This window comes from Engystomops pustulosus, chromosome 8, assembly GCF_040894005.1.
Source record: "Engystomops pustulosus chromosome 8, aEngPut4.maternal, whole genome shotgun sequence".
Lineage (NCBI taxonomy): Eukaryota > Metazoa > Chordata > Amphibia > Anura > Leptodactylidae > Engystomops > Engystomops pustulosus.
Window position 1 is genome coordinate 97,102,736 of NC_092418.1, and position 18,549 is coordinate 97,121,284.

Below are 18,549 nucleotides of genomic sequence, written 5' to 3' on the forward strand. Positions count from 1 at the left end.
ATAGATAGATAGTTAGATAGATACTAGATAGACAGATAGATAGATACTAGATAGACAGATAGATAGATAGATAGATAGATAGATAGATAGATAGATAGATAGATAGATAGATAGATATGAGATAGCAAGATAGATAGATAGATAGATAGATAGATAGATAGTAATTAGATGGATAGATAGATAGATAGTAATTAGATGGATAGATAGATAGATAGGATTGTAAATAGATGGATAGATAGATAGACTAGATAAATGTATGATAAATAGATAATAGATAAATGTATAAATAGGTAAATGATCTATAATAGATAAATGGATAACTAGATAGATGAAATAGGGATATATAGATATTGATTAGATAGATAGATGAGCTATATTACAACATATATAGAACATTTTTAGAACACTATTCATTATAGTGAATCAATACATTTCTTTTCTCTCCTTAACAAGACAACATTTACCTATTGTGCACATCCCCCACATGACATATAGACCAGAATAGATACAGAGTATGATCCAGGCTGATCCATCTATACATACAGTATATGGCTGAGGGTGTTCTATATATGGATATACTGTGGCTGTAGATATAAATGTATAGGTAATATAGGTACACAAAGAGGTTTCATTGTCACTATATATTAAATGTTCTTCATAGCAATAAATTGATTATTTGTGATTAAATAATAAAGAAAAACATCCGTATAAATCTCCGGGTTAAAAAAAAAGACATCTCAATGTCTTTTCTGAATTTATTTTAGTAGTCGAGATACAGACAATACAAACAAGAGAAACACATCTATTCCAACATATCGATCATACCGACAAAGAAAAAAAAAAACAGAAAAGTAGATATTTACAAAAAAAAAACTATCCTGAAAAAAAGAGGAGTCCATCCTGTACAGAGAATGTATCTGCTTGTTCTCCATTCTTTACAGGCTTTAGATATTATAATCATCATCATTATGATTAACAATTTATAGACGTATAAAATAACATGAGAGTAGCTTGGGTAAATGATTGTGCGGTTTTCAGTTGTTTTTTTTATACATTTTGCTGAAATTAAAAATAAAAAAAAATTCATATAAATAAATAAGAAAAAAAAACATGAAATAGACACAGCTAGACTCATCTTTCCCGACATCTATGTAATAGAAAATAAAAATAACAAATTTCCCTAGAATGTCTTCATTATACAATTCACATTTTATTTCCACTACACTATGTCACCAGCAATCCAAAAAAAAAAAAGATTTTTTTCTTACACAAGATAAAATAATAAAATAAAATAATAGATAATAAATAAGTAATAAGAAGGCTTAATTAAAATATATATATATATATATATATATAGGGATATGAGTAATAAATAAAAGTGAAAGTTATAGAACACCATTGAAAATTATTTCATTTATTCATTTATTCTACATAGTATTCTATAATTATATATAAAATGAATGATTAAAATGAAACAATAGGGATTATTTTATGCAGGTTTGTGTTTGGCACATGAAATAAAATACTAAAAAAAATGAATAAATTAATAAAAATTAAAAAATATGACACAAATATGTGCAAGTTCCATATATAGAGAAGTGGAATACAATACTTGGGTGATCTCCACTATGTAAACATTATTCTTTGCAAGTGGTGAGTGCATTAGACACATCCATGAATACATGAATAAACAAAGGGAAAAAACACATGTAGGATTTCAGTAGGACAAGAAAAGATTTGCTGGTGACCTCACAAATGTAACAAAAAAAAGTACAGTCATATCAGAGGATCATTGACATTATTCAACATCCCTACCATGTATGATATTTGCCATGGGAGGAAGCGCTGTATGATTTAAGGTTGGGAGAAGACTCCAATAAGACTTGCTACAAATGAAAGCTGCAATCAAAAGACAACTGAAGGTACTGCCAGGTCCTGGTCTTTCAAGATAGTCATCAAGTAGCCTTCCATGGTGTTGAAGACCCAAGCATGGTAGTAGTGGTGAAGCAACCATTGTCTTGGTGGTGACCCAACCATTGTCTTAGTGGTGACCCAACCATTGTCCTAGTGATAACGACCCAACCATTGTCCTGGGAGTGAACCAACCATTGTCCTAGTGATTACCCAACCATTGTCCTAGTGATGAACCAAACCCTATCCATAGTGCTGCAGCTCCACCGTTCATGGGGCTGAAACCTCCACCGTTCATGGTGCTGAACCCAGCAATGTCCATGGTGCTGAACCACTTGGAGATGTCGTGTGCACATATAAGGTATTAGTGAAGAGGTGAAATGCAAATTAGGGGTCAGTGCTGTGATTTAAACAGTTTGGACATCTTGCCAGTAAAAAAAACATAAATGGTTGTTGGTATTAAGCACCATCTAGCACTTCATACTTTGTGCAGATCTAAAAGATCTAGGCGAAGTTCTGAAGACAACTTCAAGGACTTGTTCATTTACTTGTCCTCAAGGCGCTGGACCTTGGCTGATGGGCTGACTTGAAGTAGTGGCTTGATTAGGTGTGGGTGTAGAAGCCATAATAACCAAGGTCTTTGGCACAGTTCTTCTCACAGTCTCTAGAGGGCAGAACTTCACTTTTGAGAGGTGAGGAACTACCAGACACAGCGGTATCTGAGGGGGAAAGTCGCCTTCTCTTTGCCTGCTCATAAATTCCAGAGTCTGAGGAGTCCATGGACTTGATTGAGGGAGGTGTTTCGATCCAGCTGGAGTCAGATAGGTCTTTGGGTTTGGTGTCCTCTCCCAGTGGGGATCTATCTGCCGCTAAGGTGTCGGCTTCCTCTGTACCGGACAAGTAGGGGTTTGAGGATCCGACTCTGGTCCCTGGGGCCCAGCAGGACAATACGGATCCGGTTTTGGTGCAGTATTGGGGTGGGCTCCGCGCTCCCCATCCAGTAGGATCACTGTAGTAACCAAGGGGGCGCCCCGCGCAGGCGGCAGTGGACAGAGGAAGAGCCTTAACTCCCGCCGCCGCGTAAGACAACAAAGTGGCGGCGTTACCGGCAAAGTCTGTGGCTGTGTCGTAGGCAGATGCCGCGGTAAAGTCCAGTCTGTTATTAGCCGGGGTGACGAACCAGCGCTGAGGAGAAGGGGCCCCCGGGTCCTCACCCTGCTGGGGGGAAAGGAGCCCATTGGTGTGTGGGACGCTGCGGTCTGTACCTGGCCCTGCCATAGATCCTGGGGGGTGGAAGCGAGACTTGGCATAGTTACTGACAAACTGGTCCTGGAGGAAGGAGCTGGCCATAGAGTAGCGGGCACCCGGGACTATCTGAGACCTGGGGGAGTCATTGGGGGATGGGGTTAAGCGGTCCAGATCACAACCTGTATAGATCCTGTAAGACAAAAGGCTGGCATTGAATTATCAAGTAAAGACTGGATAGATAGATAGATAGATAGATAGATAGATAGATAGATAGATAGATAGATAGATATTACTTATATGGAAACAAATGCTACCTATAAAAGAGAATAATGCTGTATAAGAATATTCTACCCTTCAAGAAGCTTATAAACTTATTCTTTTAAGGTCCTGTACAGATTTACTACTTCGGCTTAGTGAATAGCAACAGTTACAAAGAACTTGCTCAGATGTCTCTGTAGGAACACACACATGACAAAGTCTTCCCCAACAGCTATTTTATTGTTGCTATTGTATATTTGTATTTTCTCAATATTATACATGAACATGTCCATAAAGGGCAAAAATGTAATTCTTGGGGAAGCCAAATAAGCTCCTATTTTGTGCTATCCCGAGTTATTATAATAACCCTCTAACCTCTGAGTACCACAATAAGGGAAAGCAGTACATATGTCCACAACTATTATTGTTATGTGCACCTATGGAATTCAGATCTGTTCCATTTACAAATTTTTATTATATATATTTATAAAATATTTTTATATGTTTAATTGCAATCATACTTTGTGTTTCAGAATTATTCAAAACAAGGATGATAAAATGCATGTCACGATACAAATCCATCGTATCTATCTATCTATCTATCTATCTATCTATCTATCTATCTATCTATCTATCTACTAATATTTTATGGTCCATGTTATATTATCTGCATCACCGATCAATTGTTAAGCATAAGAGGAGCAAAGATATATTTTTAGTTTTGCATATTTTTTTTTAAATCTATCTATCTAAGAATACCCATACAATGTTACTTACGTGTCATAGTTATCCCGAAATCCTTTGGCAAAGGGATTATGGTCGATTTTTAGTTGGGTTATCTAAAAGGTAAAGTACAATAATTAAAAAACAATAAAAACATTTACAGAAAGTACCGCACGTTCTGAGTTGGATGCGATCGCCTCATATCCAATATATGTAAGTGTATTTTTCTCATATATATATATAATTTATTTTTTAATTTTTTTTTGCTGTTACCATACAGCTTTATTTTTTTAACAAAATATATTCACGTGGATAGATGAGCGACTTTTTTTTATCTATCTTATCTATCTGTCGATCATCTCTTTCCCATATACATAAATATAGTAGATGCACCATATAATAAATGCACCATATAAGGGTACATTTTATTCTCATATTATTATATTATATATAAAGTGAATGTCATTTGATGGGATATACTGCCATATGATGATACATGATACATATAGACATGGTATATGATGGGGTATCATGATATATTGTGCTATATGATTGTATCTGATGGTATATGGTGGTTTAGGATAGTATATCATAAATATGTATATGATATTATGAGATTTGATGTAGTATTTGATGTAATATATGATGATATATCCTGAGATATGATGGTATTATAAGTTACATCAAGGGGTATGTGAGATATAACATGATATTATGGGATATGATAAAAAAAAGAAGTGATATTTCATAGTACATGATTATATATGATGGGGAATAATTGAATTTGATGTGGTATTTGAAAGTACTTGATGGTTTATGCTGGGATATGATCATATTTGATAGTATATGATGGAATATATGGATATATGATGGAATATAATGGTCTATGGATCTATATGAGGAGATATGATAGAACATAATGGGATATAAAGGTATATGATGGGATATGATGGTATGTGAAATGTATATGATGGTGTATGATGGGATATGAATATCTATTATGGGATACGATAGAATATTCTTGTATATGATAGTTACATCTGTATTCTGGTAGGCAGTGACAGCAATAAACTGTGTCTCCGGGAAGGTAAAGGTCTGCACTCTGCCAGGCTGACTGGTATCCTCTGTGCCATCCTCATTCACCTCCACCACATGGAGCCGGGGCTGGTACTTGTGCAGGGATTGTAACACAACCATCTACCAAAACACCAGAAGAAACAGGTCACATCACTGTAAGGATCAAATACACACCATGCGATACAGGTACAGGGTGATACGTGTGCAAAATACATTGCATCATGCAAAAATAGGATAGATGCGATAGATAAATAATGGAGAGATAGATGGATAGATAGATAGATAGATAGATAGATAGATAGATAGATAGATAGAAGATAGATAGATAGATAGATATGAGATAGATAGATAGATATGAGATAGATAGATACAAAAAAGAAAATCAAGTCCGCAGAGTGGAGAAAAACCTCAATAGAGGGGGTGCAGAGCCTTCCTAGATCCTGGCAAGATCCTTCAGTAATAAAGTTAAAAAAGTGTAGGCAGCACTCCAAAAATACAAAATTCCAAAGGTTAAGGTTTATTGAAATAGTGGCGATGTTTCGGTGTGAACCACCTTCATCAAGCCTTGAGGAAGGTGGTTCACACCGAAACGTCGCCACTATTTCAATAAACCTCACCCTTTGGAATTTTGTATTTTTGGAGTGCTGCCTACACTTTTTTAACTATAGATAGATAGATATATAGATAGATATATAGATAGATAGATAGATAGATAGATAGAAGACATAATGAGTAGGTAGAAAACAATACACATTGATATTAGATAGGTAGGTAGATACATAGATGATTAAAAAAAAGATAGAAAGAAGAAGAAAGAAATAAACTTAATAAATAAATAAAATTAATAGATTAAAAGAAGATAGATAAATAAGAATAAAGATAGGCGCAGAGATAGATACAGAAGACAGGAAAGATACATAGATAATAGGTGGATAGATATTAGGAGGTTACATAGATAGACGATAGATAATAGATGATAGATAGATAGATAGATAGATAGATAGATAGATAGATACATACATACATACATACATACATACATACATAGAAGCCAGCCATAACCACTAGGTAGAAAACATTGAATATGATATAGATAACTATATTGATAAAAATATAAGAATAAAGAGTGGATAGATGGAAACTGTAGCTTGATAGTCTGCAGATGGATAGATAAGCGGTATACAGATAGAAATACAGATGAATTAAGGGATAGATATAGGGAGATTGATAGATTTATAGATAGATATGATCTAGACACTGTCAGGATACAGTAATACTGGGGAAGGTTTAGTTATACAGGTAACTCTATGTCTATATAATGTAAGTCAGTAGCAGCACTGTATATAAGACATGACTTGTCATAGCTGCAGCTCCGGTACAATGCACACATGCACAGTAATTTATTCCAGGCTGGTTTGTGTATCTGGGATGGATCTTGCAGATGGTGTAGGATGACACACATGCTATAAATACATCCCTTGCTGGGTGCTGGGTGCTGGGAGCAGGCTGGGGATGGGGACCTTACAATACACGACTTGTCATGGGGAGGATAGCACTGACCTGTCCATTGTTGTTGGAGGCCCCCTTATTGTTAGTAAGTTTCATCTTCCCAAATGAGATCTCCTGGCGCATCCAGTGGGCTCCTGTGTTGGGGGAATCCGGGTGCATGTAAACCCTGTTACCTGTCCCAAAAAATATAGGTAGACATGACACACAAGCCTGGTACAGTGCTAGCTCTGTCTCATTACAGGGACATGAATCCCAGCATTTGCATATTATTTTCTCTTCCACCCCATTCCTTCTCCTCCATCATCTGCTCATAAAATCCCAGATTACAAAAGCCTCTCATTAAGGTTTTCTCACCTACAAGAGTGTCAGAGATTAGAAAGGGAAAGTGTTAATTGGGACTTGCCTTGCACATTGGTGTCCGCTTTGCCACAAGGAACCCATTTGCCCCCTTGAAATCTCCAGTGATTGGGATCAGCAAGAATCACATCTACAAAAATATTATAATGTGCAGTAGGGTCCAGACCAGAGATGTTAAAACTCAGGAAGGGGAACATGCGCCTAATGGAGGGAGGGAAAGACAGAGACAAGAAGGGTTAGAGATAGAGAGGAAAGAATACATTAGAAATTATCTATCTCATTTTTATCTTTCTATCTATCTGTATGTATATTATACATAGCTATACATTACATATGTATGCATACATACTCAAAAATATATACCCTTTCCACATATACATGTGTTTATGTATCTATGCATATTTTCTTACGCTTCACGTTGCGTAGTAACTGAAATAATAATAATATTTTGATTATTATTATTATTATTATTATATGATTATAGATTATTTTTAATATTGTATAATTGTATTATCAATAAATAAAATCAATTTCTCCAAAAACCTTTTTGGGTAAAAACTGTAAAAATACATAAAAAAAAATATATTTTAAAAAATGAATGGTTCAAGCTGTAAGTAGTGTATATATATATATATATATATATATATATATATATATATATATGAATAATAATAAAAAAAATCTGTACTATATAAGAAATATAGACTTACAATATATATATATATATATTGAAAATATGAATGAACAATTCAGCTTGTCCAAATATTACAAAAATATTTTTCACCAATATGCAGATATTATGTTTAGGGTTGCCATATTATAGCGTCTAGCCAAGAATACCTAATATTATTTTGTAGAGATTGGATATTGCACTGATAATAATATAAATAATAATAAAAATTCTAATAATCACAATTCAATAAAAAGTAATACAGTGAATAGCATATAAAAAGTAATAATAATAATGTTTATAATAAAAATAATATAAAATATATTATAACAATACTAATTATTATAATGATGACAGAATTCTATGAGTAGTAAATAGTAATATAGAGAATAGTACACAAAAAGTCATACTAAAGATAGTATAATAATAATATAAAATGTATAGTAACAATAATAATAATCACAGAACTCTATACGTAAGAACTAATAATATAGAGAGAAAAGTATCTACGAAGTAATAATATTAATACAGTGATATGATATTCAAAATAACAAGAACTTTATAAATAACAAGTAGTGATATAAAGAAAAGTAGTAATAATAATAAAACAGTGATATGAAATGTATATTAAAAATAAGAAGAAGGATAGAACTTTACAAATAATAAATGTTGATATAAAGAAAAGTAGTGATAATAATAAGAATACAGTGATATGAAATGTATATCCAAAATAATAAGAATGATAGAACTTTACAAATCATAAATAGTGATATAAAGCAAAGTAGTGATAATAGTAACTAGTGGTATAGAGAGGAGTAGTAGTGATGTGCTCCCAGGCTGGCAGAGCATTAGTAGCCGCCACATGGCAGGGTGGCACCCGGCTGGCATGGTACCCACCTGCCCTGCTTGGTGATGATCATCTCAGTCTGGTGCCTGTGGAACTTGAGCCATAGGGGTCTGTTACATAGGTAGACCTGAGCCTTGCCGGGCACCAGTCCAGGCTGGGCGCTGGAGAACTGGTAGAAGGGTGCCCCCTGGTAGGAGTGCCCGTACTGCTGGCTGTAGGGGTATCCGCTGCCGGGGTAGGCGCTGCCCGGGGAGGCATTGCCCAGGAGGCTGTTGTAGGCTCCATTGCTGATGACCGGGTGATGGGCCATGTAGCGGCCGGGGCTGCCGATGGAGAAGGCCGGGTGGTGGGCCGGTCCATGCTGCGCGGGATAAGGGAACATAGTGCTGGGAGCTGCAGAAGACTGGGACTGACTGGACTGAGGGAGGAGATAGCGCTCTGCTGCACATCCATCGAAATTGTGACGAAGCTCAGAGACCCCATCCAAGACAGGAGACAGCTTACTCCTCTGTCCATCCCCTGCTGCCTCCTTGGAGTCAGGGAAAGTGTCTGCATCTGACTGATTCGTCATCCCCCTGCTAGTTTTTTTCAGAGGTGAACTTCTCTCCAGGTTGTCAGCAGTGGAGATAATGGGATGTTCATGTAGATCGGGGGCTCCAGGATGGGGGAAAGTGCTGCTCACACTCAGGAATTTCTTGGAGAGCATCATAGAGGGAGAGATGCAAGGATCCAACTGCATAGCTAGCACCAAGCTAACCCCTCAGCCCCTTCCACACATCCAGGGGAACAAGCAATGCCTCCTAGTCTCCAACCCCTCACATCTAGGCTTTTTTTTTGTCTGGGGGGGCTCACAAGATTGGCCAATTGACTCCATGCAGCAGTGAAGACAACATGAGGATCCTGCTGCATGGATTACTGATGAGACAGCTCCTGCCATTGGTTAGCTGCTGACAGTAATTTAATTAGATAGGCATTAATTAGGATAATCACCTGGCTCCTGGATGGTAAATTGAGGGAAGGGTTTAGGGTGGAGGAGAGGAAGGGTCGGGTGTTTGTGGAGTGGAGGAGGCATCTCCTCACCTTTGGGCTGTAATCACACAATCAGGATTTGATCAGGATTTTGCATCAGTATTTTTAAACCAAAACCTGGAAGTGGAACCTACACAAGAGAAAAGGTATCATGGAAAGGTCCGCATCTGCTACATGCTCTGGTCCATTCCTGGTGTTGGCTTCAAAATCCTGACCAAATCCGGACCGTGTGTAGATTCCCTTAGGGCTTATTCACACATGTGTTTTTTTTTCTCAGTATACAATCCGTGATTATCACCGTCAGTATACTGACCTATTATCTTCTACGTATTTTATCACGTGTGCGTTCATAGCCAGCAGAAAAAAAAATTAGAGCCCCTCCTATTTTTTCACATTTGCGGAAAACGGATGACACTAGAAATCTAAAATGTTTAACTATTTTTTAAAATGTTATTTTGCAAATGTGAAACAAAAATCCATGAGGGATCAGTTTTTATTGAACCCTCAAGGACGCAGCTGTGTGAATAAACCTTTAGCATGTAGGACCATTGGCGGGATCAGGATTAGGACCTGTGAAGGATGGATCAGAATTTGGACCTGTGAAGGACTAATCAGAATTAGGATCTGTAAAAGATTGATCAGAATTAGAACTAGTAAAGAATGAATCAGAATTAGGACCTATGAAGGATTGATCAGAATTAGGACCTGTGAAGGATGGATCAGCATTAGGACCTGTGAAGGACTGATCAGAATTAGGACCTGTGAAGGACTGATCAGAATTAGGACCTGTGAAGGACTGATCAGAATTAGGACCTGTGAAGGATTGATCAGAATTAGGACCTGTGAAGGACTGATCAGAATTTGGATCTGTGAAGTATGGATCAGCATTAGGATCTGTGAAGGACTGATCAGAATTCAGACCTGTAAAGGATGGCTCAGAATTAGGACCTGTGAAGAACTGATCAGATTTCGACCTGTAAAGGAAGAATCAGCATTAGGACCTGTGAAGGATTGATCAGAATAAAGAACTGTGAAGGGTTGATCAGAATTAGGACATGTGAAGGACTGATCAGCATTAGGACCTGTGAAGGACTGATCAGAATTAGGACCTGTGAAGGACTGATCAAAATTAGGACCTGTGAAGGATTGATCAGAATTAGGAACTGTGAAAGGTTGATCAGAATTAGGACCTGTGAAGGACTGATCAGAATTTGGATCTGTGAAGTATGGATCAGCATTAGGATCTATGAAGGACTGATCAGAATTCAGACCTGTAAAGGATGGTTCAGAATTAGGACCTGTGAAGGACTGATCAGAATTAGGACCTGTGAAGGATTGATCAGAATAAAGAACTGTGAAGGGTTGATCAGAATTAGGAACTGTGAGGGATTGATCAGAATTAGGACCTGTGAGGGATTGACCAGAATTAGGACCTGTGAGGGATTGATCAGAATTAGGACCTGTGAAGGATTGACCAGAATTAGGACCTATGAGGGATTGATCAGAATTAGGACCTGTGAGGGATTGATCAGAATTAGGACCTGTGAGGGATTGATCAGAATTAGGACCTGTGAGGGATTGATCAGAATTAGGACCTGTGAGGGATTGACCAGAATTAGGACCTGTGAGGGATTGATCAGAATTAGGACCTGTGAAGGATTGACCAGAATTAGGACCTATGAGGGATTGATCAGAATTAGGACCTGTGAGGGATTGATCAGAATTAGGACCTGTGAACGGTAAATCAGGATAAGAAACTTTGAAGGATTGATCAGAATTAAGACCTGGGAAGGATTGATCAGAATAAGGACCGGTAAATAACGGATCAGAACTAGGACTTTATACTGGATCTGTATCTGGGAGGGGGGTCATATGTTTGGGTGGAGCTGCTGAGGTGCTCCCTGTCCCCTCTTCTCCAGTGGTCAGTGATAGGACCTTGGGATTATTTGAGCATCTTCCAGTCTTTACTGCGCTGCTCCTTGTTCCTCTTCCTCCTCCCAAGCCAGTGAATAGCAGAGAGAATAGAGATGTCTGTAGCATCTGCTGGGGCTGTGTGATCTCAGGCGAGAGAGAGGGAATATTGAGTCCTTGGATGGGATCTGAAATAATTATAAGCTGCTGACTTGAAGTGACTTGATGCATTTGTAGTGATGTTTGTGACATCTCTGATAGATAAATATTTCATCTGTGTCCCTAATGCAGGAGGAGAGAAAACCTCAGACCTGTTCCAGCCTTAAAGTCGGAAGGGACTCAGGTCTTTGTTCCATCTCTGTGCATTTATAGGGGGCTCTCCGAGACCGAACCCACCCACTGTAATACAATGGGCACCGCACGTGAATGGGAATCATATTAGAATGAGAACGGAAAGTTATTTTGTTGCTTTTTAGTAGAACGTTTCAGATTCCTTCCAATATGGGTGGGGGGTCAATTTTGGTCCATCGGCATCAATCTTTGCACCATATGGGCAGAATTCAGTTCGAAATGCGTCTCCTGCAGCACTTTTTTTTATGTAGCCGTGTATATGGCACCGCATGGGTGCACCCAAATGTCTTCCCTTGTGTTCTGGTATGAAACAAGCGTCCAAACGCCCTTAGAGCGGATGTACACAACAGTGAAAATCGCACGCGCGTTGTCCGTTTTTAGAAGTTACGGCACACAGCTGCACACTATGCTCAATGGATCACAACTGTTATTTTAAGGATCCATGTAAGAGGTTCTGTAAACGTTAAGGCGTTTCCTAGTCAAGAAGCGATTTTCCCGGATAAGGCTAAGTTCACACTACCGTTACTTACCTCCAGAATGTACCGTAAGTTATGAACGGAGGTTTAACAAATCAATAAAAAATCTCATTGTCATGAATGTAAATTTTATGTCATCCGTTATTTTCTGTTTAGGCAAGTATCCGTTATCCCTGCGTTTTTTTCACAGCTGATATTTGACCATGTATCCTTATCCATTGTGATACAGAATGTGCCTATGTTACTGTCTGTGAACTACTACTCCCATCATATTGAGGTCTATTGTTTTCTTTAGCTATGATACACTGTAGATGTCACCTCTACAGTAATAAACTCTTGTATGTCCCACGGAAAAATAATTCCAGAGAAACTTCTTCTGTATTGTGCCGTTCTGGAAACTTCCTGGAAATCGTTCAATAAATTCTCAATTTTTAATAGGACAAGTCCCTAGACACTCAGAATAGGATGAAATGACAAGTCCCATTGTTCAAGTGAATGGTGACAACTGCTAAGAGTAATTCAGTTGTGAATTTCCAGGAGTAGTTACAGAGGAACAACACAGGGCAGAATGCTACAAAAGAAGTTCTAACGTTATACGTCATTGGGGATTGTGATTATTTACTAAACAGCAATGTCATGAGAGGTGACACCTCTGTAATCAAATATTAAACCAAACCTGTCACCAGGGGTTTTTAGCTTGTGATAAGTTCCAATAGCCTATGGTGTGCTGATTTTAAAAATAACTTTGTCAGCATTCAGAATAATTTCAATGCTTTCTAAAAGTTTATTTCACATTACCTGACTCCCTGCCAGATGCTTGTGGTGAATCCCTCCTCTTCCTCTCCTCCACAGCATCCTCCTCCCTCACCTGCCTGCTCAATGCACATACCAGGAAGTGGGGGAGGGAGCTGGATGAGTGAAAAGGAGAGGACATCTACACAGGCTGCAGCTGCTACCCTCCCTGGGTCTTACCACACACTGCTGGCAGGGAGCCAGGTAATATGAAAAAAAACTTGTATAGTTGTACTTGTTAAGTACTGAAATGATTCAGAATCTGGACAAAGGCATTTTTAAAATCAGAATATCATAGGCTAATGGAACCTGTCACCAGCTGAAAGTGACATTCCTGGTGACAGGTTCTCTTTAATATTCAAGACACACATTTTTGCTTTGGTTGGTAAAAATAAGCGATTTTTTTTTCTGATTATTCAGATGAACGTAAAGATTTATGTCGTATTTTTCAGAGCTGATCAAATTAGTTAAATGTTATTACTTGGTCTTGGTGATTATTGAGAAATTTTTGGTGCTTTTTATTTGATTGAAAAACATTTTTAAAATCTACAGACGTCCTTCAGGGCATTTCACTGAGTGGAGGCTGCTGGACACTATGGGGCTTATTTACTTACCCGATCCCACGGAGTTCACAAAAGTGCATTGTCCGATGATCATGCACTGAGCCGCGATTCACTAAGATTGACAACCCGTAGGCATATAGCTGTAGGGTGATGGCACAGGTGCCGCTTCGAACACGTTTTTGGCCTGTTTTTAAGCAGTACATCAAAACGGGTCAAAAACGCGTTTTTTGATGGACTGCTTGAAAACAGCCCAAAAACATCTTCAAAACGCCACATGCGCCATCACCCTTAGGGGCCGTTTTCAGTTAGTGCATTTTCAGATCATAAAAAATGCAGGCGTTAAAAACGCATCCGTTTTTGTCTGTTAATTGCGCAAATTCGGAAAACTGGACAAAAACGCATGTATTTCTTACGATCTGAAAACGCACTAAAAACGGCCCAAAAACTGCCTAAAAACGCCATGTGTTACATCAGTGTTCGTGGGCTACGTGACTGGGGGGCAGGGCAACCAATAGCCACACCTGATGGGCCGAACTTAGGGCTTAAAAGAGGGCTGGTGACGTCACTCACCCTCTTTCTGGAATCCCTCCCACCCTAATTATTAGCATATTGCAAATAAAATGTCACAGCTGGCGGTGTTTTGTAGAGGGGGCGAGGACCTACATGCCCTCTAACGAGGCTGGCATTTCAGGTGCCCTTTAAATATGTTCTTATTGTTAAGAGTAATAAAGTTGCTAATCTATGAGTAGGTGTTGAAATGGTTAATTTATGTTAATGACGCTGCCGCCGACTCCCTGATGTCACTCCACAAGTTTACTATAATATCTGTGATTATTTCTGAGGGTGATGTCACACGTGGCATTTTTGGTCCGTTTTTAAACATCCGTTTTCAGTCTGTTTTTGGCAGTTTACCATGCATTTGGCTGCTTACAACCTGTTTATCTATTAAGATAATTGGGAAAAACAGACTAAAAACGGACCAAAAACGCCATGTGTGGCACCACCCTAAGGGTGATGCCACACATAGCGTTTTGAAACCGTTTTTGGTCCGTTTTAAAACAATCCGTTAAAAAACGCATTCGTTTTTGACAGGTTTTCCAAATTGGCACAATTAAAAATGGACAAAAACGGACGCGTTTCCAAAAAATGCATGCGTTTTTCAATAGATTACTTAAAAACGGACCAAAACCGGTTTCAAAACGCCATGTGTGGCATCACCCTTAGAGGGGACAAATGGTTGGTATGGGCACGTTCAAACGTTGCGTTTTGGTTGCGTTTTCATTGCGTTTGAAACGCATTACAACAGCTGATAAGTGGTAATTTGCCTAATTACATTACCGTTTTCGTTTGTTAGCGCGATGAAAACGCAGGTCAAAATGCAACGTGTGAATGCGCCCTCAGGGTGTAAGGTTACAAGTATGCATGCAGCCCGATATCCTGCATGTGTCGCTTCCCCGCTCAGGTCCGCCGGAGTTTACCTTCTTCTTCCTGGTGCAAGTAAGTGCTTGTCTTGCGACACAATTTGAAAGTTAAATCCCGCACTTAGTCCGAATCTGTCGGATCGTCCGACGGCCCGCTCCCCGATTTGTGTTGCATGGAAGCCTGCACAGCCGCATCAAAATCCCAGCGCAGACACCTGTTAAAGTGCCAAAGTGCGATCCGCGGACCCTTAATAAATAAGCCCCTATGTATACGCCCCACGTACCGCTAGGCGTCCGTTCATAACGCAACGCTAGCGGAATGGGGAGGTCCCCGGCCCGAACGCACATGCGTTTCCAGGGAAACGCATGCGCTTGATAAGCCGATCGCATGCGTTTCTCTGGAAACGCATGTGCGTTCGGGCCGAGGACCGCCCCCCTGTGTGCTAGCTTTGTGTTATGAACGGACGCCTAGCGGTACATGTGACCGCGGCCTAAGGTGTATGAGTGTGGGGCTGTGAGTATATGTCAGTGCAGCATATATGTTTATATTCGGGTGTAATGGGCGGGGCAGGGTGGCAGCAAGATTTTATGCATATTGGGGCGTATCGGGGCCCCCCCGTTGTCTTGTTGCGCCACTGTTAAAAAGTAAATAAGTCCATCTCAGTTCTCCATTTAATTGTGGGGGATTGGATGAGGCAGATAGTAAGCGCTGTGCACACAGATAACACTTCATGTATTTAAGTTAACTTATAATTTAAACTTTCCAAGGGATTGTTCGGAAGATGAAAAACATGGCGGCTTCCTTTAGAAAAAAAATTTCACATCTGACCATAGATAGGGCAAGTTATTGCTACTAAGCAGCATTAGCTGAGCTGCAATACCAGCAGAAACCATGTACAGGGGGTGGCGCTCTTTTTGGAATAAAGCAGCCATGATTTTTTACCCTCTGGACAACCTCTTTAACCAGGCGCCCCGTGCTGTACTGTGCAGCCAGAATATAGACATTGAAAAATGTGATTCCAAAATGGCTTTTTTAAAAAAAGTGCAAATATTTATATGTATACATAGCACTGAGCTGCTGTATCTAAGCTGCTATTATGTAGACACCTTCCTTACATATAGCTGAGCTGCTGTATCTAAGCTGTCATTATATAGGCACACACCTTACATAGAGCTGAGCTGCTGTATCTAATCTGCCATTAAATTGGCATCCACCTTACATAGAGCTGAGCTGTTGTATCTAAGCTGCCATTATATAGGCAAACACCTTACATAGAACTGAGCTGCTGTATCTAAGCTGCCATTATATATGCATCCACCTTACATAGAACTGAGCTGCTGTATCTAAGCTGCCATTATATATGCATCCACCTTACATAGAACTGAGCTGCTGTATCTAAGCTGCCATTACAAAGGTATCTACCTTACATAGAACTGAGCTGCTGTATCTAAGCTGCCATTATATATGCATCCACCTTACATAGAACTGAGCTGCTGTGTCTAAGCTGCCATTATATATGCATCCACCTTACATAGAACTGAGCTGCTGTATCTAAGCTACCATTATATATGCATCCACCTTACATAGAACTGAGCTGCTGTATCTAAGCTGCCATTATATAGGAATCCGCCTTACATAGAACTTAGCTGCTGTATCTAAGCTGCCATTATATATGCACCCACCTTACATAGAACTGAGCTGCTGTATCTAAGCTTCCATTATATATGCATCCACCTTACATAGAACTGAGCTGCTGTATCTAAGCTTCCATTATATATGCATCCACCTTACATAGAACTGAGCTGCTGTATCTAAGCTGCCATTATATAGGCATCCACCTTACATAGAACTGAGCTGCTGTATCTAAGCTTCCATTATATATGCATCCACCTTACATAGAACTGAGCTGCTGTATCTAAGCTGCCATTATATAGGCATCCACCTTACATAGAGCTGAGCTGCTGTATCTAAGCTGCCATTATATAGGCATCCACCTTACATAGAACTGAGCTGCTGTATCTAAGCTGCCACTATATAGGCATACACCTTACATAGAACTGAGCTGCTGTATCTAAGCTGCCATTATATATGCATCCACCTTACATAGAACTGAGCTGCTGTATCTAAGCTGCCATTACATAGGCATCCACCTTACATAGAGCTGAGCTGCTGTATCTAAGCTGCCACTATATAGGCATCCACCTTACATAGAACTGAGCTGCTGTATCTACGCTGCCACTATATTGCATAGGCACACACAATACAAAGACCTGAACTGCTGTATCTAAGCTCCCATGTACTATAGATATTTTGTACATATTGATTTTGGGGGGATATGAGGGGAAATCATCATTTGAAGACCCTGGGAATGGCCTTGGTTACATTGTGTGGGCAGGAGGAGAAGTCGTGTGGACGACCCACACTCCATTCTTGCCCTTGGACTGTGACTATTTCCGCCTCTGCCTGCAGACAGCGCCATACACTGTAGTGGCCAAGCTTTGCAACTGCAGCTCATGTAAATGTCTGGTCACAGAGAGAATGGAGCAACGTTACAGTCCTCAATGAGATCCGACAATCCCTTTAATAGTATTTCGCAATCAGACGAGTTCTGGAGCCCCAATGTGTGACAGCGCTCTAGGCAGGTGCCTATCTTGCCTTCTTAAAGGGACACTCCAGTCACAGCTGATTACACCTCGTGCAGGGCCTGGTGGGAGGAGCAAGACTCGACAATGACAATGAGTCAGGCCCCTCCCCTCAGGCCCTGCACAGTGTATTATCCCATGAATCAGCTTTGTCTGGAGTGTTCCTTGGATACATAAGATTCAGTTCTTGGCTCTCTTCCTCCAGGTGCTGAGCTCTTCCTGGGAACCTTCCATCACTTGTATTTCATGTACAAGTCAGAAATAGAATCAGTGCTTTCTATTGGAAGCTCCGTGCCGGGTGCAGGTTGTAATTACTGGCACCGATACCCATCACAATGCTCGAAATTCAATGGGGACCCGGAGGGGGAGGAGTTAGTCCAATTAATGAAGTGTAAATTAGGTAGAAAACATATTTGCCTTGGGGAGCTGCGAGGAGATGTATCTGATGCCAATGAAACTGTAAATTCTGTGTCGTGCGCTTTTCATGGAAGGCAAAGCAGCCGCACTTCATCACACGCCGATAGAATTCCCAGAATCCTCTCCATTATTCTTCATACCGGACAAGGAACACAACCGGCTACATGTAATCCATCTATTGTGATGATAAGGGTCTGCAGACCCACACGAGAGGATTTACTATTCACAGAAACAGCGCCACCATTGTGCATGTGGCGAGTCTGGTATAGCAGCACACACAGACGTGACTAGTGCCCTCTATAGTTATCTACAGAATGGGAGTTTTCCCTTTTACAGAACATAAATA

At 39.6% G+C, this 18,549-nt stretch overlaps 1 protein-coding gene across 1 annotated transcript; it reads right to left on the reverse strand.

Annotated features, from left to right (window-relative positions):
• Positions 1-1,473: 1,473 nt before the first annotated feature.
• TBR1 (T-box brain transcription factor 1) lies at positions 1,474-9,368 on the reverse strand. The gene is made up of 6 exons (XM_072121886.1): positions 8,651-9,368; positions 7,130-7,284; positions 6,778-6,899; positions 5,179-5,337; positions 4,195-4,256; positions 1,474-3,349 (listed from the first exon to the last, which is right to left on the reverse strand). Exons 1-6 carry the CDS (start codon positions 9,337-9,339, stop codon positions 2,515-2,517), a joined length of 2,022 nt encoding a protein of 673 aa, XP_071977987.1. The 5' UTR covers positions 9,340-9,368; the 3' UTR covers positions 1,474-2,514.
• Between the last annotated feature and the right edge of the window lie 9,181 nt (positions 9,369-18,549).

Coding starts and splice junctions, on each gene's coding strand:
- TBR1 (XM_072121886.1), bottom strand. CDS start 9,339: ATGCAGTTGGATCCTTGCATCTCTCCCTCTATGATGCTCTCCAAGAAA. Junction 7,285..8,650: donor ATCATCACCAAGCAGGGCAG/GTGGGTACCATG, acceptor TCCCTCCATTAG/GCGCATGTTCCCCTTCCTGA. Junction 6,900..7,129: donor AGCGGACACCAATGTGCAAG/GCAAGTCCCAAT, acceptor TTTTTGGGACAG/GTAACAGGGTTTACATGCAC.